At 47.6% G+C, this 18,460-nt stretch overlaps 1 protein-coding gene across 1 annotated transcript in view; it reads left to right on the top strand.

The window, feature by feature from the left end:
- LOC133357020 (low density lipoprotein receptor adapter protein 1-B-like) overlaps window positions 1-18,460 on the top strand; it is a 59,433-nt gene that overhangs the window by 34,108 nt on the left and 6,865 nt on the right. Inside the window, exon 7 of the mRNA XM_061574761.1 lies at window positions 111-247. Within this exon, the coding sequence (XP_061430745.1) occupies window positions 111-247 (137 nt within the window). The remainder of the gene's footprint in view (window positions 1-110; window positions 248-18,460) is intronic.

Genomic DNA, 18,460 nt, shown 5'->3' on the forward strand with positions numbered 1-18,460 from the left:
TCCTTGTGCTCAACCCACGCTGTCTATCTCTCCTCCTCCTTGTGCTCAACCCACACGCTGTCTCTCTCTCCCTCTCCTCCTCCTTGTGCTCAACCCACGCTCTCTCGAAGCTGCTGCGGGACGTGCTCCACGCCATGAAGGAGCTGCGCCTGAAGCTGAGGCACCGGGGGATGGTGGCGCCCCCCACCTCCTCCTCTTTCCTGGAGTTTGCTTCTCCTGCTGCAGCCCCCCGGCCACAGCGACTCCGGCAAGCTACTCAAGCCCTGAGGCTGCAGGAACGTGCCCCTCATGAGTGCCCCAAACACGGCACTCTACACGTGCTGCGTAAAGGCGTACATTCCGGGACCTGGCCGACCTACCGGACACAAAATGGAGAGACCATTTCTCTCCCCTCATTGCGACCGCCCCTCAGTGGAAACACACGTACAGTCTCCCCCGTAGCCAAACGCTGTGGTGGCCTCCAGTGGAGGTTGGCACACTGCACGTTGCAATCGGCCGTGTGGCTCAGCCGAATCTCGCCAGGGGTAACAGATTTGTGCATTTCCTGCGGTTACTCTTTGGTTCTTTCGGTAAAGTCTGCCCCACCGTACTTACACTGCCAGCGGCTCAAACCAATGTTCCGCCTTTTAGGGGACATCTTCAGGAAACGTGGTGGTACCCTTCTACAACAGCAGCTTCGTATATGGGGCGGTGCCTTACCTGGCTAACAAGCGCCATGACCTCGCCAACTTCGCCTATGCTCAGGCGAAGATGGCGTGTACAGAACGAGAAAAAGATGCTGGAGGGTGACACTGACGGCTGCTCTGAACTTCCAGTGTTCAGGGGCCTGCTCAAGGCGCGGCTCGGGCTGGAGCACGCCATGTTCCACACACATGTCGGTGATGTGTCTCTGTCTCTCTCTGTGTCTCTGTCTGTCTCTGCTCAAGGCGCGGCTCCGGCTGGAGCACGCCACGTGACACACACGTGTCGGTGATGTGTCTCTGTCTCTCTCTCTGTGTCCTCTGTCTCTCTCTGTGTGTCTCTGTCCTCTCTCTGTGTGTCTCTGTCTCTCTCTTGCTCAAGGCGCGGCTCCGGCTGGAGCACGCCACGTGACATCACACGTGTCGGTGATGTGTCTCGTGTCTCTCTCTGTGTGTCTCTGTCTCTCTCTGCTCAAGGCGCGGCTCCGGCTGGAGCACGCCACGTGACACACACGTGCCGGTGATGTGCAGCGCGTCTTCTTCGAGCGCTGGGGAGCCGGACAAGCCCCTCTCTGCACCAGCGTGGACGGCACCCTCGTGGTGTTCACCTTCTGAAGCGCTCGCTCGTCACCGTGGCGTCCGCGATGACCACCACCACAACCACGTGACTTTTCTTTGTGTTTGTGCGCGGTGCTTTTAGCGACACAGCGCGTGGATTTGAAACGTTTATTTTTCATTTGTTTGGCTGGTGACTTTGTGTGTTTCATATCGAAATCGCCTCCAGTGCTTTTGCTGCTGGCGGCAATAAAAGTGTTTAAAAAAGTCAAAGTCTCTCCCTCTCCTCCTCCTCATATGAAGCGGTCACCATCGCTCACTGAGTGTCTGCTCCTCACTCACAACTCGCTGGATGTTACCCGAGCTCACCCCCACGACTTCCCACCCCCCCCCTTAATCTCCCCCCTCATAACCACCACCACCGGTCCTATTCCCTCTGCACATTCCCATTGCATGACTATTACTCATTTACCCCATTATTTAATTCGTTCATCGTCATTTACTTTCAGAATAATAATTATTCTCACTCATTCACCCCCATTTATTGAATCCGTTTGTAGTGTTGTAAAGGACGGACTAATAACTTCCTTATGGCACACACAGTTTATTGTCTTAATTACACAGTCCCTAACACACAAGGGGTATACGGTCCCCTTACCCGTTAACCTGAGGAGGTACAACCCTCCGACTCTGCACAGCTCACACTCACACTTCGCTCCTATTCTAGCGTCCTCCGGCTGGGACCTAGGGGAGGCACACTGACCCACCGCTGGCCCGGCGGGTCCCCGACCTCTGGTCGCTCAGGACCTTCGCCCTTACAAGGGCGGGAAGGCTGGGAACCAGGGCCCTATCCAGGACCTATCTCCCCTGACCACTGGTTACACTGAGCCCCAGCCCTGACAAGGGCTGGAAGGCTTGGTCCAGGGTCCTAGCTGTCTTCAGCCGACTTGGGTCTTCGTGTAGCAGAACTCCAAGAGCTCTCAACGCTCCGGCTTTAGTACCGGTTCGTGGCCGGGTTGACCAATCCCCGGCCACCTCGTGGACCCCTCCGATTGGTCCTTCCCAATCTGGCGTTTGGATCCTACCTCACACCCATTTGACCCTACCGTTTGATTGAGCGGGAAAACCTTGTTTATTAACTGCTCTCTCACAGCTTGCGAACAGCGAGTAGTTATCACCACTACACGTTCATCGTCATTTACTTTCAGAATAATATTATTCTCATGATATGACTATCACTCATTCACCCCCATTCATTCAATCCACTCATCATCATTTTGCTGTCAGAATAGTAACACCATGTAAACACAATTTTTGTTCATGGGTCGTGTTATTTCGTAATTGTTTATGCCTAACAAGTATAGAAAATTGCTATCATTCCCCACAAACTTTGCTTTTGTGACCAGGACAGTGATATTTAGAATTTTACCAATTTTCAAATGAGGAAAAAGCTAGGCGAATTTGTGTCTTTTCGTTCACATAAGTCAGAAAAAAACATACAGATCAAAATTAACATGTATTTATATTATATTTTATTGTTATTCTTTTTTTGTCTAGCTACGTGAATTAATAAACAATAAAATAATAAAAGTGAAAATAAAGTGAATAAAAAGTAATAAAAATATCACGTTTCGATCGCAACACAAGCAATCGACGATTGAATTTTGATTTAAAGCTTTCGTGACTGCAGGGATTCATCTTCTTGGTTCTTTCGGTAAAGTCACGTAAAAGGGAGATAATAAAATCATAAAAATAAAACATCATTTGTATTTTATTATGTTTTATCTTTATTATTTTATTATTCTATTATTTCCCTTCTATGTGACTTTACCGAAAGAACCAAGAAGATTAATCGACGATTGCTTGTGTTGATTGCTTGTGTTGCGATCAAATATTTTTTAATCACTTTATTTTAATTTTTATTAATTATTATTTTATTGTTATTATTTTTCTTTTATCTACATGACTTTACCGAAAGAACCATAGAATATCATTCCTGCAGTCACGAAAGTTTTAAGTCAAAATTGACACTGAAGGTTTGGCATTTTTTGCGGCCCTGTCAGGATCACGAAGACTTGCCTCCTGAAGGACATCACATGCCTCAGCTCTGGGGCCTTGCATCCCAGGGGAATCATTCTCAACTCAGAGATGATTTTTCTGGAACGAGATAAATATTTTACTACGTCCTCATCCTTGATAAAGGTTACTACACTGGAGTCAAGAGCCAAATGTCTCACAGAGCTATACCTAATAAACAGTGGCGGCTGGTGATATTTATTTTTGGGGGGGCGCATTTTTTTTATTTTATTGAGGGGGGCAAATAAATATAAAGCAGTACCAAAAACCATTTTGACTACTTGAATATAAATTTTGATGATCTTTATTTACATTTCAGACCAAAAGAAGTACCAAAAAGCATGTTTCCTACTTGAACATAAATGTTTCTCTTTTATATACATTTCAGACCAAAGTACCAAAAAGCATGTTTCCTACTTGAACATAAATGTTTCTCTTTTATATACATTTCAGACCAAAGTACCAAAAAGCATGTTTCTTACTTGAACATAAAAACGTTAGTTTCATGCTATTATCATATGGCTGCGGCTCCTTTCATGACGTTTGCATTTGTCAGAGAGATGTTTGAGGTCTCTTACCCCCGTCGTTGTCCACAAAACTTCAGTGCCGACACTTTGAAATAAAAGACAGGGAAAACAAAAAAGAGAATTGCTAACATCACATCCAGCCAGCCACCTCCGTTTCTCATAACAAGCGCGGGTGAAGCTTCGTGTGTAGCTTCGTCCTCTGTCACTGGCCTGCTGCTGGATTTGTAAATCGGGTTGGTCCGGTCCGAGATCCTTTATCTTTTTATTTCTTCCAGCGAAAGCCTTGTGAAAGGGTTTTTTTTGTAAATAAATTACAGAATTTGGATGAACTGCTGCCATTGTTTACACAAAAAATTTGATCAGCCTAGCAAGTGTCAAAGTGGTGTCGCCTTCGCACTCGCAGTAGTGGCCTACAGCGTAAATTTGAATGACAGGTGACGAGAACCAATCAGATTGGATAAAATAACATGTATCCAATTCTGATTGGCCAGGGACGCAACGACTTGCGCCCCGAGGAGAATCTTAAGAAACCAATTAGAGACCAGCTTCAGGTCACATGCTGTCCGAAAATGTAAAGTCTCACATAGACATCCATTTGTCCGGCGCCCCGCATGAAACACATTGAAAACATAGAAAATAGTTGACCGATTAAAGCCAGTTTTTATTAAATGCTGATGCTTTTCTTACTACCAGCCGGCACATCGTATGAAAAAAATATTTTATTTATGTATTTTTATATAAATTTTGCATATGTATATTTCTTGAATATTGATGGGGGCGGCGCCCCTGCGCCCTCTATTGACGAGCCGCCACTGCTAATAAATGAACTGAACTAAACTGACAAGATGACCGACCTTCACAGCTGGAGGAGACAGAGGCAAGGCAAACACCATTGAGCCATTGAGCTCAAAGCCCTGCTCCACCACAGTGTTGACTAAAGCCTCACAACTCAAAAAGACAACAATGAATTTGTTCATGCGGGATGCTGATTTAACATTCTCAAATTAACTGATTACTAACGTAGCATATAATTACAATAACACACATTACAATTGATTACTCATCTACAACTCACATCGTAACAATTGCCTGATTACTAATCTATATATATAAAATCGCAAATCTGTCTGTCTGTCAGTCTGTCTGTCTGTCTGTGTGTGTGTCTGTTTGTCTGTGTGTCGCCGGACCATACGCAGTTTCATTGGACGAAATGTGAGGGATTTGCGAGACGCGATTGGTCCGTTTGGTTTTCCACGGCGGTTGCCCCTGGCAACGGTTAGCGACGCATTCGCTGCGGGGTGGACGCCATTTTTAATTCCCGTTAAAATATGCGCACGCATTCACACGCGACTCTGAGGTAAATTCATCAAAGTTTCACGTCCTCTTCACTCACCCCCCACCCCAATGTGTGCAATTACTATTATAGGCAGTGGCGGCTCCTGCAAAATCTCTCAGGGGGGGCAATATCTGGATGATTGATAAGGATAAGGTCCACCCATGCCATGGATAAATTAACAGCTTAAGCATGTAAAGGCAACTTCACTTCTTTAATATTAATGAAAAATAAAGTGACTCTTACAATACATCTTGTTTGTTTCTATACTCACTATTAAAACAAACCACTCAAGTTTATTTTATTAAAGATTCCACTAGGTAGCGATAAATTATATTGTTGGATGAAACGTGCTTACGTATGATGACGTAAGCACGTATGATGACGTAAGCACGTTAGGGCTCGCCCTCCCGGAAGCCATAGAGAATGCATGGGAGCGCCCCCGTTCGAAAAAAAACATCTTTGAATGTAAGTCTATGGGGCCACTCGGGGCGATTCTCAGCCGGAGTGAAATCGCCCAAAAAGAGGCGGTACTCCACAGAACGTGACATGACGCTGATTGGACTATATCGAGAGGCTGACAGTGACGGCTAGCGTGACTCTGTGGTTCAATGACATTGGTGGTGCGTCGCCCAATCGCCCTAATGAAGAAACCGCCCCTGATTATAGGGTCGCTAGATAATAAAATTATAGCGATTAGACAGTATTATTGTAGCGCGGGGGGGGGGGGGGGTAACGGCCCCATTACCCAGCCTCAGCCGGGTGGGCAATTTAGGCGAGGCCGGAGGCTCTGCACGGTACTAGGCCTCGACACCCCACCCATGTCAAGCGACGACTTTGTGGTATAAACTCGATATACCCGGCGTTGCCCGGGGGGAAAATACATTTAAAATCTTCTGAAAACTTTAAAACATTACATACCAATGAAAAAACAACTGAGTAATTACTTTTAAACCCGACGCGCCAAGAATCGATTCTTTAAATGTTGACTGTACAAATAGTCATTAAGCTGGGTGAGCGTACTGGCAGTCTATAATGTAGACTGTTGCCTGGTTATTAAGCTGGGTGGGTGTACTGGCAGTCTATAATGTAGACTGTAGCCTGCTTATTAAGTAAAGTGAGTCAATTTGTAACACGTAGGCTTTCGCGACCATTATTCATAAACACGTTATTGGGTTTAGATCGCCTTATTTATTAATGTGTTGTAACCCTCCACCACAGTAACTGGTGTGGCGTATGAACATCGCCACTGGGGAGACAAAGGCGGCCGGGCGTGGTGGATCCAAGTCCCGGGTGAAGCCGGGTAGTACAGCTAGTCTATCTAGTATATAATTACAATAACCCCCCCCCTCCGCCTCAAATCGTTGCACCTGATGAGTTAAATGATGACGTCACCCTGCTGCTGCTCTATTTAAGACCGGGAGCAAGATCAGAGCCTCACCATTCTGGCGAATTGCCCGATGATGCTGGATGCAATAACCAGCGAAACGGCGAACTAAAAAAAAATTTGTAAATGTTGTGGTTTCACGCTTCAACACACCGGTGGGCTAAAGCACTGAACTATTTGTATTTTGTCAACGTGACACTTTTTGCTGATTGGCCGTGTCGGGTGGTGGAGGGTTACTACACATTTATAAATAACGCGATCTAACCAAAAAACGTTGATTAATAATAACATTCTCAAAACCAACAACTTTCCCAATTGGCAACATGAAGCTCTCCACGGGGACACTATGGTCTCGGCAACCACCTGCAGGCAATGACACCTGCTGAGGCCCACAAAGTCTGTGTTGGCCATACTTAAACAGGCGTGCCCAGACGGGCACGTAAACAAAACAAAATGAGGTTAAATAAATAAAACAATATTGTAGTTTCTTGTTGTGGTTTTCCCACCTGATGATGATAGCTTGTGTTGCGATCGAAACGTCGTGATTTAATGTATTTTATATTTTGATTTTTATACCTACGTGACTTTACCGAAAGAACCAAAGAGTATGTATCCGTGCAGTCACGAAAACTTCAAATCTGGATTGAATATTGTAGCGAAGAATAGACAAGAAAAAAACCAAGATGTAGAAAGGTAATGAGGAAAGAAACGAGTTTGAAGAGAGAAAAACGAAGAATTATCTGAACTCACACTCGCAACCACGCTCAGTTCTTTCACTCCCAGCATGCACCAGCAGAGAGATAGAGAGACGCAAACTCCAAATATACAGCAGGTGTCAGGGTCTATGAGTCTCTGTGTATCTCTATGCGAGTCTTGAGACTCTGTGAGCCATTCCTGGCCCTTGAGTCTCAAGACTCAGTGAGCCATTCCTGACTCTTGAATCTCAAGAAATGGGTCACTGAGTCTTGAAACTCACGAGACAGGAATGGCTCACCGAGTCCTGAGGCTCAACAGCCAGCAAAGGCTCAGCCTCGGTGAGGTTTTATTGAGTCAATATTTGTTGATAATTAAAACCTCCATGCCTCTGCCCCGAGTTCGATTCCCGCTCACAACCAACACCAGTTAAGTTCGCGTGCATGTTCGTTGGACTTCTTTCGCACCCTACATAGCCAAAGGTGCTCATCAGAGGTACGATCATGCGAACCGGTCGTCCCCTAGGTCGACGCAGCCTCAAATGGGGACACCTGGTGTGTAGTAAACATCGCCACTGGGGGGGCGTGGTGCTGGCCACCCACCCCCTCGTGCTCGCTAACAGCACTTGTTCCAACAATCTGTTAAGGCTATACGGGTGGGGGTCTTTGTCTTTGTGTTCGTCCATTAAAGAAGGCAGGTAACGTCTCAGGCGGTAATCCGACGCCTCCTCGTGACCTCTTGGTAAACATTTCACTTGAGACTCAAATATCACACCTGGTGGCTTGACACACCTGGTGGCTTGACATCCCTCCCACTCATCGCAAAGACATCGGTAGAACCATCAATTTACTCACCTGCTCACACACCTACTCACCCACCCCCTCACCCAGCCATTCACTCATTCACTCACTCACTCACCCACCTACTCACCCACCTGCTCACCCACCTGCTCACCCACCCGCTCACCCACGAGCTCACCCGTCCCCTAACTCCAGGTAAGGCCCCACTGGGCTGCTATGTAGCTATTTTTAAGAAGCGACCTGGCCATCACAAATGATAGCTCAACGAAGTTGGCGTATCATCATCATCATCGTCGTATGGGAATTCATAGCAGCAGTCAAATACTCCAAATGCGTGATGTTGATTCTAAATGTGGAGGAGAAACCGGAGGACCCCAAGAAAAATCCACGCGACCACGGAGAGAGAGACACGCAGACTCCAAATATACAGCAGGGGTAAGGGTCGGGATCGAACCCACGACCTCCTGCGTATCAGGCGAGGTAGTTAACATCTCATAGCCACCGCGGCGCCACCCTATGGGCACGTGCGAGGCAGTGAAGGGTTTGGGTTACTGTTGGTGTCGAGTCCACACCTGAGAATCTCCTTCTCCTCTGTTGATGTTTACAGACGTATCACGATCCACTCACCCGCGAGCACTGCGGCTCCTCTCTGTCAGTGCGTTGCGTCTGATCGAACTCGCTCACCTACAAAGACAAAGATCCCCCCCCCACCCTCCCCACTGTATAGCCTTAACAGACTGTTTGTGCAAGTTCTGTCTGCGAGTAGCAACCACGAAGGCCGGCTCGGTGCACGAGGGGGCGGGTGGCCGCCTTTGTCTCCCCAGTGGCGATGTTTACACACCGCACCAGGAACTCATTTGAGGCTGAGTCGACTTAGCGGAGGCCCTGGACCGGTTCAGATAATCGTCACCGGTGTTGCCGTGAGCGGGAATCGAACCCGGGTCGCCAGGTTCGTAGTGCAGCATGCTAATCGCTGCACTACTGCTGACCACACTCACCCACTCACTCACCTACACACTCATTTACCCATCCTCTAAATTACTCGCCTACTCACTCACCTACTCACTCACCTACTCACTCGCCAACTCATTCACCAACCCACTTATTGACCTACTCACTCAGCAACTTACCTACTCTTTGACCCACCCACTCACCTTCTCACTCACCAACTCATTCACCTACTCATTTACCCACCCACTCAACTATTCACTCACCCACTCACCTCCTCACTCACTAACTCACCCACTCACCTACTCATTCTTATTCTACAACGACTCCAGTACTTATGAACAGTCGACTTACAAATGTTATAAGATACAAACAAACCTGTCCCCTTATGTTCAGTTGCAGCTGTTGTTATCTGTTACAAGTTGATTTGTGAAGAAAAGACGAGAACGACTGGGCAGACATCTCTTGGTAAGTTTTTTCAAGACAGTAGGGAGGACACACGAGCACCAAAGGGATCTAGCATTTACATCGACAAAACATGAAGAAATAGTGGCTTCTACATCTGCAGAACGTAAAGAACCAGTGGCATCTACATCTACATGAATAACCAGGGGCATCTACATCTGAAAAACGTGAAGAAACAGTGGAATCTACATCTGCAGAACGTGAAGAACCAGTGGCATCTACATCTGCAGAACATGAAGAACCGTTGGCATCTGCATCTGCAGAACATGAAGAACCAGTGGCATCTACATCTGCAGAACAAGATGAACCAGTGGCATCTACATCTCCAGAACATGAAGAACCAGTGGCATCTACATCTACAGAATATAAAGAACCAGTGCATCTACATCTGCAGAACGTGAAGAAATAGTGGCATCTACATCTGCACAATGTGAAAAAGCAGTGGCATCTACACCTAGAGAACATGAAGAGCCAGTGGTTTCAACGTCTGCAGAACGTAAAGAATTAGTGGCATTTATATCTGCAGAACGTGAAGAATCAGTGGCATCTACATCTGCAGAACGTGAAGAACCAGTGGCATCTACATCTGCAGAACGCGAAGAATCAGTGGCATCTACATCTGCAGAACGTGAAGAACCAGTGGCATCTACATCTGCAGAACATGAAGAACCAGTGGCATCTACATCTGCAGAACGTGAAGAACCAGTGGCATCTACATCTGCAGAACATGAAAAAAAGTGGCATCTACATATGCAGAACGTGACGAACCAGTGGCATCTACATCTACAGCACATGAATAAGCAGTGGCATCTACACCTGCAGAACGTGAAGAACCGTTGGCATCTGCATCTGCAGAACATGAAGAACCAGTGGCATCTACATCTGCAGAACAAGATGAACCAGTGGCATCTACATCTCCAGAACATGAAGAACCAGTGGCATCTACATCTACAGAATATAAAGAACCAGTGCATCTACATCTGCAGAACGTGAAGAAATAGTGGCATCTACATCTGCACAATGTGAAAAAGCAGTGGCATCTACACCTAGAGAACATGAAGAGCCAGTGGTTTCAACGTCTGCAGAACGTAAAGAATTAGTGGCATTTATATCTGCAGAACGTGAAGAATCAGTGGCATCTACATCTGCAGAACGTGAAGAACAAGTGGCATCTACATCTGCAGAACGTGAAGAACCAGTGGCATCTACATCTGCAGAACATGAAGAACCAGTGGCATCTACATCTGCAGAACGTGAAGAACCAGTGGCATCTACATCTGCAGAACATGAAAAAAGTGGCATCTACATCTTCAGAACGTGAAAAACCAGTAGCATATACATCTGCAGAACGTGAAGAACCAATGGCACCTACATCTACGGAAAGTGAAGAACCAGTGGCATTTTCATATACAGAACATACAGAACCAGTGGCATCTACATCTGCAGAACGTGAAAAACCAGTGGCATCTACAAAACATGAAGAACTAGTGACATCCCCATCTGCTGAAAGTGAAGAACCAGTGGCATCTACATCTGCAGAGCATGAAAAACAAATGGCATCTACATATGAAAAACGTGACGAACCAGTGACATCTACACCTACAACACATTAAGAACCAGTGTCTTCTACATCTGCAGAACATGAAGAACCAGTGGCATTTACATGCAGAACCAGTGATATCTACATCTACATGAAGAACCAGTGGCATCTACATGTAAAAAATATGAATAACTAGTGACTTTTACATCGGCAGAACGTGACGAACCAGTGGCATCTAAATCTACAAAACATGAAGAACCAGTGACATCTAGATCTACGGAACATGAAGAACCAGTGGCATCTAGATCTCCAGAACATGAATAACCAGTGGCATCTACATTTACAGTAGATTATGCGACTTTTAAAGCCATTCCCCGTGTCTAGTGTACACGCCGTACATCACGTTTGGAATCGACAGGAGCAAAATTGAACTTACGAACAAATCGGCTTACCAACACTAACTCTGGCACCTAACTCGTTCGTAAGTAGCGTAGTCCCTCTATATGTATAACACTGGTCAACACGCTTTTCCTGGCATAAGGTATTCCAATGGTTTAAAGGTAATTTTGGGGTGCTGATTCCAAATCTGGCATCAGTTTTTGTCTATCACATCAGGTTTTTGAGATATCAAATATTGCATTTTTTATAAAAACTGCAGAAGAAAAATATTAAGTAAATGTAGATATCTACATAAAATAATATTATAAACACACTAAATACAGCACCATATTTTAACACTAAAAAAGTCACTGACTCGCAACAACTTGCAATCATAAGAGTTAATTTCGGGTAAAATCAATGAAAATGGGGTATGCCAATAGCATACAAATTATGTGATAGAGCAAATCTGAGATCAGATTTGGAATCAGCACCCTGAAATTAGTCTAAACAGCTGCAAAAGTCCAGGCCAGATTTTTTTTTTTGTTGACCAGTGTAATCGGTGACCTTTCAGACCATGGTCCTTTCCTCCCGAAGAAGGCCAATCGTTAGACACGTGTTCCCTTATATATTTATTTATATTTTCCTTTGAAGAGGTCCCCGGCGTTGTTGCCTAATGGGTTCAAAGGAAAATTAACGACACGGCGGTTTTTTTTGTTGTTGCTTTATTCCGAATAAACACGCCTCTACTGATAACAATGCAGCAACAGGTGTGTGTAGGTGTGTGTAGGTGTGTGCTCGCGAACAGCACTTGCCCCAACAGCCTGGTAAGGCTATACAGAGAATATTTATTTGGGGTGGAGGGCGATTGTGCAATGGAGATAGGAGATGTTAGCTCCCTCGCCTGGTATGCATGAAGTCGTGGGTTCGATTCAAACCCTGATGCCTGCTACTGTATATTTGGAGTTTGCGTGTCTCTCTCTCACACTCATCGTCATCACGGTGGCTAGGAGATGTTAACTACCTCGCCTGGTGCACAGGAGGTCGTGGGTTCGATCCAGACCCCGATGCCTGCTGCTGTATATTCGGAGGTTTCGTGTCTCTCTCTCTCCTTGCGGTGGTCATGTGGATTTTTCTCCGGCTCCTCCGGTTTTCCCTCCATATTTATAATGAACGACGCGCGTTTAGACCACGTGGCTGCCGCTTTATATTCCCACAGGATGATGACGATGATGATAAGTCAACTTTCGTTCAGCTATCATTTGTGGCCAGGTCACGTCTGAAAAAATAGCTACGTAGCTTCGTAAGGCGTGGTAAAAAATAAAAAAAGTTTTGGTTTATGAATGGGTAGCGCTACGCTGCACTACGAACCCGCCGACACGATGTCGATTCCCGCTCACGGCCAACACCAGTGACGATTATCTGAACCAGTCCTGGGCCTCCTCTAGGTCGACTCAGCCTCAAATGAGTGCCTGGTGCGGTGTGTAGTCAACATCGCCACTAGGGAGACAAAGGCGGCCGGGCGTGATGCTGGCCACCCCACACCCTCATTTACCGTTCAGGCCTTCATAGATGTCCGCTAACAGCACTTGCCCCAACAGTCTGTTAAGTCTATACGTGCGATCTTTGTCTTTGTTTTTGGAGCGGTGGTGCAGTGATTAGCGTGCTGCCACTACGATCCCGATTCCCGCTCAGGGCCAACTTTCCGTGATCGCGAATATCTCAACTGGTCCTGGGTTTCTCCTAGGTCGACTCAGCCTCAAATGGGTAACCGCTGCGGTGTGTAGTAAACATCGTCACTGGGGAGACAAAGGTGGCCGAGCTTGGGGTCGACCGCCCACCCCCTCGCGTGCCGTGCCGGCCTTCACAGGTGCTACTCGCAGACAGCACTTGCCCCAAAAGTCTGCTAAGGCTATACGGGGGTGGGGTTATCTTTGTCTTTGTAATGCCAAGTAAGATTGCATCGTTGCACAATGTGTTCCGTTGTAACAACTGGACTCGTCCTGCTCTAGAGGAGCAAAGCGTTGGGGTCACCACTGCACACGTCACACGACCCCGATTGACATGATTGGCTACGTACAGAGGCGACAAAAGTTTAACACACAGTACATACGTACTCCACCATACACTGCTATACACTACATGCTACACTACTTTGCACTACTATACACTACACTACTATGCATTACACGACTATACACTACTATACACCACACTATACACGACAATATACTACACTACACTATACACTACACTATACATTACACTATACACTACACTATACACTCAACTATACACTATACTATACACTACTATACAATACTATACACTACACTCTACACTACTATACACTCTACACTACTATACACCACACTATACACTACACTCTACACTACTATACATCACACTATACACTACTATAGACTACTATACATTATACTAACAAAAACAACCGTCATTCGCCACTAAGTGGTGGTGACGTCACCACGACGCTTGTGCCAGGCTATGTGCACGTTGAGGCCACGTGAAGCGTCGAACGCCCGCTGGCAGGAGGTCACAGGGCAGACCCAGGTGCCACGGGTCGACTGACTGAGATGACTGGCTGATGCACCACCTGTGCCCCTACTGTGCCAACTTGTTGTGTTTTTATATTGATTTGAAGCTTTCGTGACTGCAGAAATCCATACTCTTTTGGTCTTTCGGTAAAGTCACGTAGCCACCCAGTACTCATCTCGTTATTGTGAGCATCGCTCCTCTGCACTCCCTTGTTGTTGGAGGGCGACTGCCTCCAACTGCCCGGTAGCGTCCTTCACGAGCCTCCTCCACAGAGGCCGATCTTGACACCACTGGTACAAGTCATCGGCAAGTCCACTCAGCTCCACGTCCTCCTGTACCACATAATCTCTTCTCCAGCCCGTGCTTCGCCCATTTAGCCCCCTCTATCTGGCAGGCAAGGCTATGTTGGCCTTGCCTGCCAAAGGAGCTCACCGATGGGACTTTGTCCAGATCTTTAGATGATTTGTGAGCTCCTCACACAATCCAGCCTGGTTAAACCCAAGATGGATCGTAGGCAGGCCAGCCTAAATGTTTCTAACAGGCAAAGATGTTCCATTAGGGGGGGTCCACGTGTCGCAAGCATAGAGAAGGGAGGGAATGACCGTGGCCGAGAAGACCTGAAGCTTCGTGTGTAGCAACAGACCAGGTAGCTTCCACACAGCGTTATGCAACCGATGAAAAAATAATGCCGCTCGACTGATTCGGAGTGAGACCTCTGCTGTCAAACCGGAACTAGTCATGAGCACACTGCCCAGGTATTGGAAACTTTTCACTCTCTCCGCAACTGCCCTATCACCGATTGCAAGTTATAAGGGTGGAGTGTCCGATGGTACAAAATACCCAGGCAAGTGCTTAGTTTTGGTGGGGCTGATGGTAAGGCCCCACATCTTAGTGTCAATCTCCAGGTTCTGCAGCAGTGCCTCCAACTCCTCCTCTGAGTGGGCAGCAAATACCAGATCATCGGCATATATAACATGGTTGAGCAATAGGGAGCCATCCTTGACCGCACCCGGGCATCGATCAGCCTCCCATTATATCTGTACCAAATGGAAATTCCCTCGGTACAGCTATTGAAGGCTTCACGAACTACGTGGTCAAAATAGATGTTAAATAATGTGGGAGCCAGAGGACATCCCTGTCGCACCCCAAGATGTACAGGGAATAGCTCTGACTCCCAGCCACATAGTTTTACCCGGGTCCGCTCACCATCATGAAGGTCCTTAATGATCGTGAGCAGAGGGTCAGGGACTCCGAAAGCACGAAGAACAACCCAGAGCCCAAGCCTACTGATGGTATCATAGGCCTTCACCAGGTCAATAAAGCAGAGATGTAGGTCTTGTTGGAATTTCCTACACCTCTGCTGTAGCAGACGGACACAAAATATGGCATCTGTGCAGGAGCTCCCTGTCCTGTAACTGCATTGGGGCTCCGCAAGCCTCTCCTCAGCGTGCCTAGCAAGGCGATGTTGAATAATCCTTGCCAAGGACGTTCCCGGCACACTGAGGATTGAGATGCCCCTGTACATGTTACAGTTTTTGCGGTCCACCTTCTTAAAGAGGAGGACAACTAGGGCATCCTTCCAATCCTGCGGAACCCGTCCAGTGGTCCAGACTGTTGTTATGATGTCATGTAGGGCAGTCTGTGCACAAATGCCACCCTCCATCTGCATTTCGCTTAGGAGATAATCTCTGGCCGGTGCCATTCCTGGTCTCAGACTCCGGATCGCCGTCAGTACTTACTCATCAGATAGCACCTCAGCCAGCCACTCACAGGGGGTGACTTCTTCTTCCAATATTTGAGGCACCGCAGCCTCAGCAGGGTTATCCCCACTTTGTCCCATGATGTTTTCCAGGCTGAGGGATTTCTCCTCCCCCAGGACCTCACAGAAATACTCAGCAAATCTGCAAACCTCTTCCTGGGGGTCGGAGATTGGATCACCGTTCTTTCTCCTAATGAAGGCAATAGGTGTTGCGCTGCAGGTTACTTATGTGGTGGAGTTAAAGAGTGATTTGTGATCACGGGCCATTGAGGCAGACTCCATCTCACGGCTCTCTGAACCTCCGAGCAAAGGCTGCGGTAAGCCTCCTCATTTTCTGACGTGGGATACTGTAGACGAGACTGGGCCTGTCGCTTTATCTTCACCAGCCTGAACACCCCCTGTGTCAGCCAGGATCTCTTGGGAGGTCTGAACCGTGTACCCAAAGCAGCCATTGCAGCTGCATGAACCACAGTCCTAAATCTCACGTAATTCCCCTCGACATCAGGAGGAGTGGGGGACGATGCCCACCCCAGCCGCAAGCGATGATTAAATTATAGCTTGCAACTTTCATCAGCTGGCTGAGACCATGCCACTATGGGTTTGAATGGGGTTCTGGGTGTACACCCACCACCGGAGTGGAAAAATGGCAGACGCATCTTACAGATGACAAGTCGATGGTCAGTGGGCAGATCAGCTCCACGGTAGGTCCTGGTATCAAGGACATGGGCCCGCATCTGCTGTTCCGTCACTAAGTAGTCCAGCAGATGTTCTTGCTTGGACCCGGTATGCATCCATGATGTTGTGTGGATTCGCCGATGCCGGTACAGCGTGTTGGTAATTACAAGCCCATGGGCTGGACACAAATCTAGCAGCCTCCTACCGTTGTTATTGAGCTGATCTGGCCCATGCCTTCCAATCACTCCAGACCACGTGCCAGCATCATGACCAACTCGGGCATTGAAGTCACCCAACAAGATGACTCTTTCCCGAAGGACCACTTTAGCTAACACCTGTGACAGGAGGTCATAGAAGGCATCTGACTCATAGGCCTTGCCTGCATCCTGCGGCAGCACTGGAGAGGTCAGCTGCAGGGGGGAGGGGGAAGAGAAGGGGGGGTGAGGCAGGGCAAAAGTAGCACCCAGGTGCTACTTCGGGGTCTAATGCGAGGTCAACTTTCTGCCCTGCCTCCTTCCCCCCCCCCACGTTCTCTCTCCCCCCTACTGCCGAGGCCTATATAACCTCGTGCCACAGCATCTCGCCTACTTCAGCAGTTTTCTCTTGCTGTGGTTGTCCCACCTAATGACGATTGCTTGTGTTGTGATCGAAACGTCGTTATCTATTATTTTCTTCCTACGTGACTTTACCGAAAGAACCTAAGAGTATAACAGTGTATAGTATAGGGCAGCGCGCTAACTGCTGCGCCACCGCTCCGCACTACCAACGCCACACTCTCACTCACACTCACTTAAGGCACCAGTCGAGGATCGAACACAGGCTTCGTTTGCTTTGACCCAACTAGCTTCGAGTCCCACTCTGCCGCCCTATTAGTAAACATATTAGTGGCGATGACGTTGGGGTGTGTATTTGTGTAAACATGCGGGGAGCGGTGGCGCAGTGGTTAGCGCACTGCGCTACGAACCCGATCACACCCGTGTTCGATTCTTGTGAATATGTGAACCGGGTGTGGGCTTTCTCTGGGTCAACTCAGCCTCAAATCAGCACTAGAGATACAAAGGCGGTCGGGCGTGGTGCTGACCACCGGCCCTCCCCTAAACTCGTGTACCGTTCTACATATGTGGAACTCGCTAACACCTGCCCTAACAGTGTTTTTAAAGACTATGAACTACCTACTATAGTATTTTTATTGTACCAGGTAAAGCCCCACTGAGCGATGTGGCTTTTTCAGAAGCGACCTGGCTATCACAAATGATAGCTCAACGAAGTGGGCTCATCAATAACGTGTAGAAATTTATAGCAGCAGCCAAATACTCTAAACACGTGATGTTGATTCTAAACTGGAGAAAAATCCACGCGACCACGGAGAGACATGATAACTCCAAATATACAGCAGAACCTCCTGTGATTATGATGATGAAAGAGAGAGATACGCAAACTCCAAATATACAGCAGGCGTCAGGGTTGGGATCGAACCAGCGCACCTCCTGTATACCAGGCGAGGGAGTTAACATCTCCTCGCCATCGTGGCGCCCTATAGGGGGGTGTTTGTCTCTGTGCGAGTCTTCATATTTATGTAGTGACATTGATTGAGTCACTGTAGCACGTACGCTGGGAGATTGGTCGACAATGGGATTCGGGGTAGCAGCCCGTTCTACCAGTTGGACCTGTGGGCCAAGCCTGGAGCCTTCTGGAGGATCCAGAAGGGTGCGTGTCCGAGGGCGGAGCCTGGCCACGTTGGGGAGAATAAAAGGCGCGCTCCGACTCCCAGTCGCGGCTGTTGACATCGGGAAAGGAACTTGGCATGCTGCTGTCGTCGTGGTCTTCGCCTCTTCAAGCTATGGTTCTGGAAGCATGTTGACCGTCCCGACGTGGTACTGAGTTATCCCCTATGGCTGTGAGAGCCGGAATAAACAAGAGGGATAACGCCTCCTACTCGTGTCTCTGAATTAGTACACTACATTTGGTGTCAGGAGTGTTAGCGAAAAATTTCCCTTTTGTCGGGTTGTTAGGAATCAGCTGCGTGCTGATTTGTTGAAGTTTTTCACGGCTTTGCCGTCCTCCGCCCTACCGGCCTCTACTCCTCTG

Source organism: Lethenteron reissneri, chromosome 56 (genome assembly GCF_015708825.2).
Source record: "Lethenteron reissneri isolate LAM-NWPU_2019-01 chromosome 56, ASM1570882v1, whole genome shotgun sequence".
In the NCBI taxonomy this organism is placed as follows: domain Eukaryota; kingdom Metazoa; phylum Chordata; class Hyperoartia; order Petromyzontiformes; family Petromyzontidae; genus Lethenteron; species Lethenteron reissneri.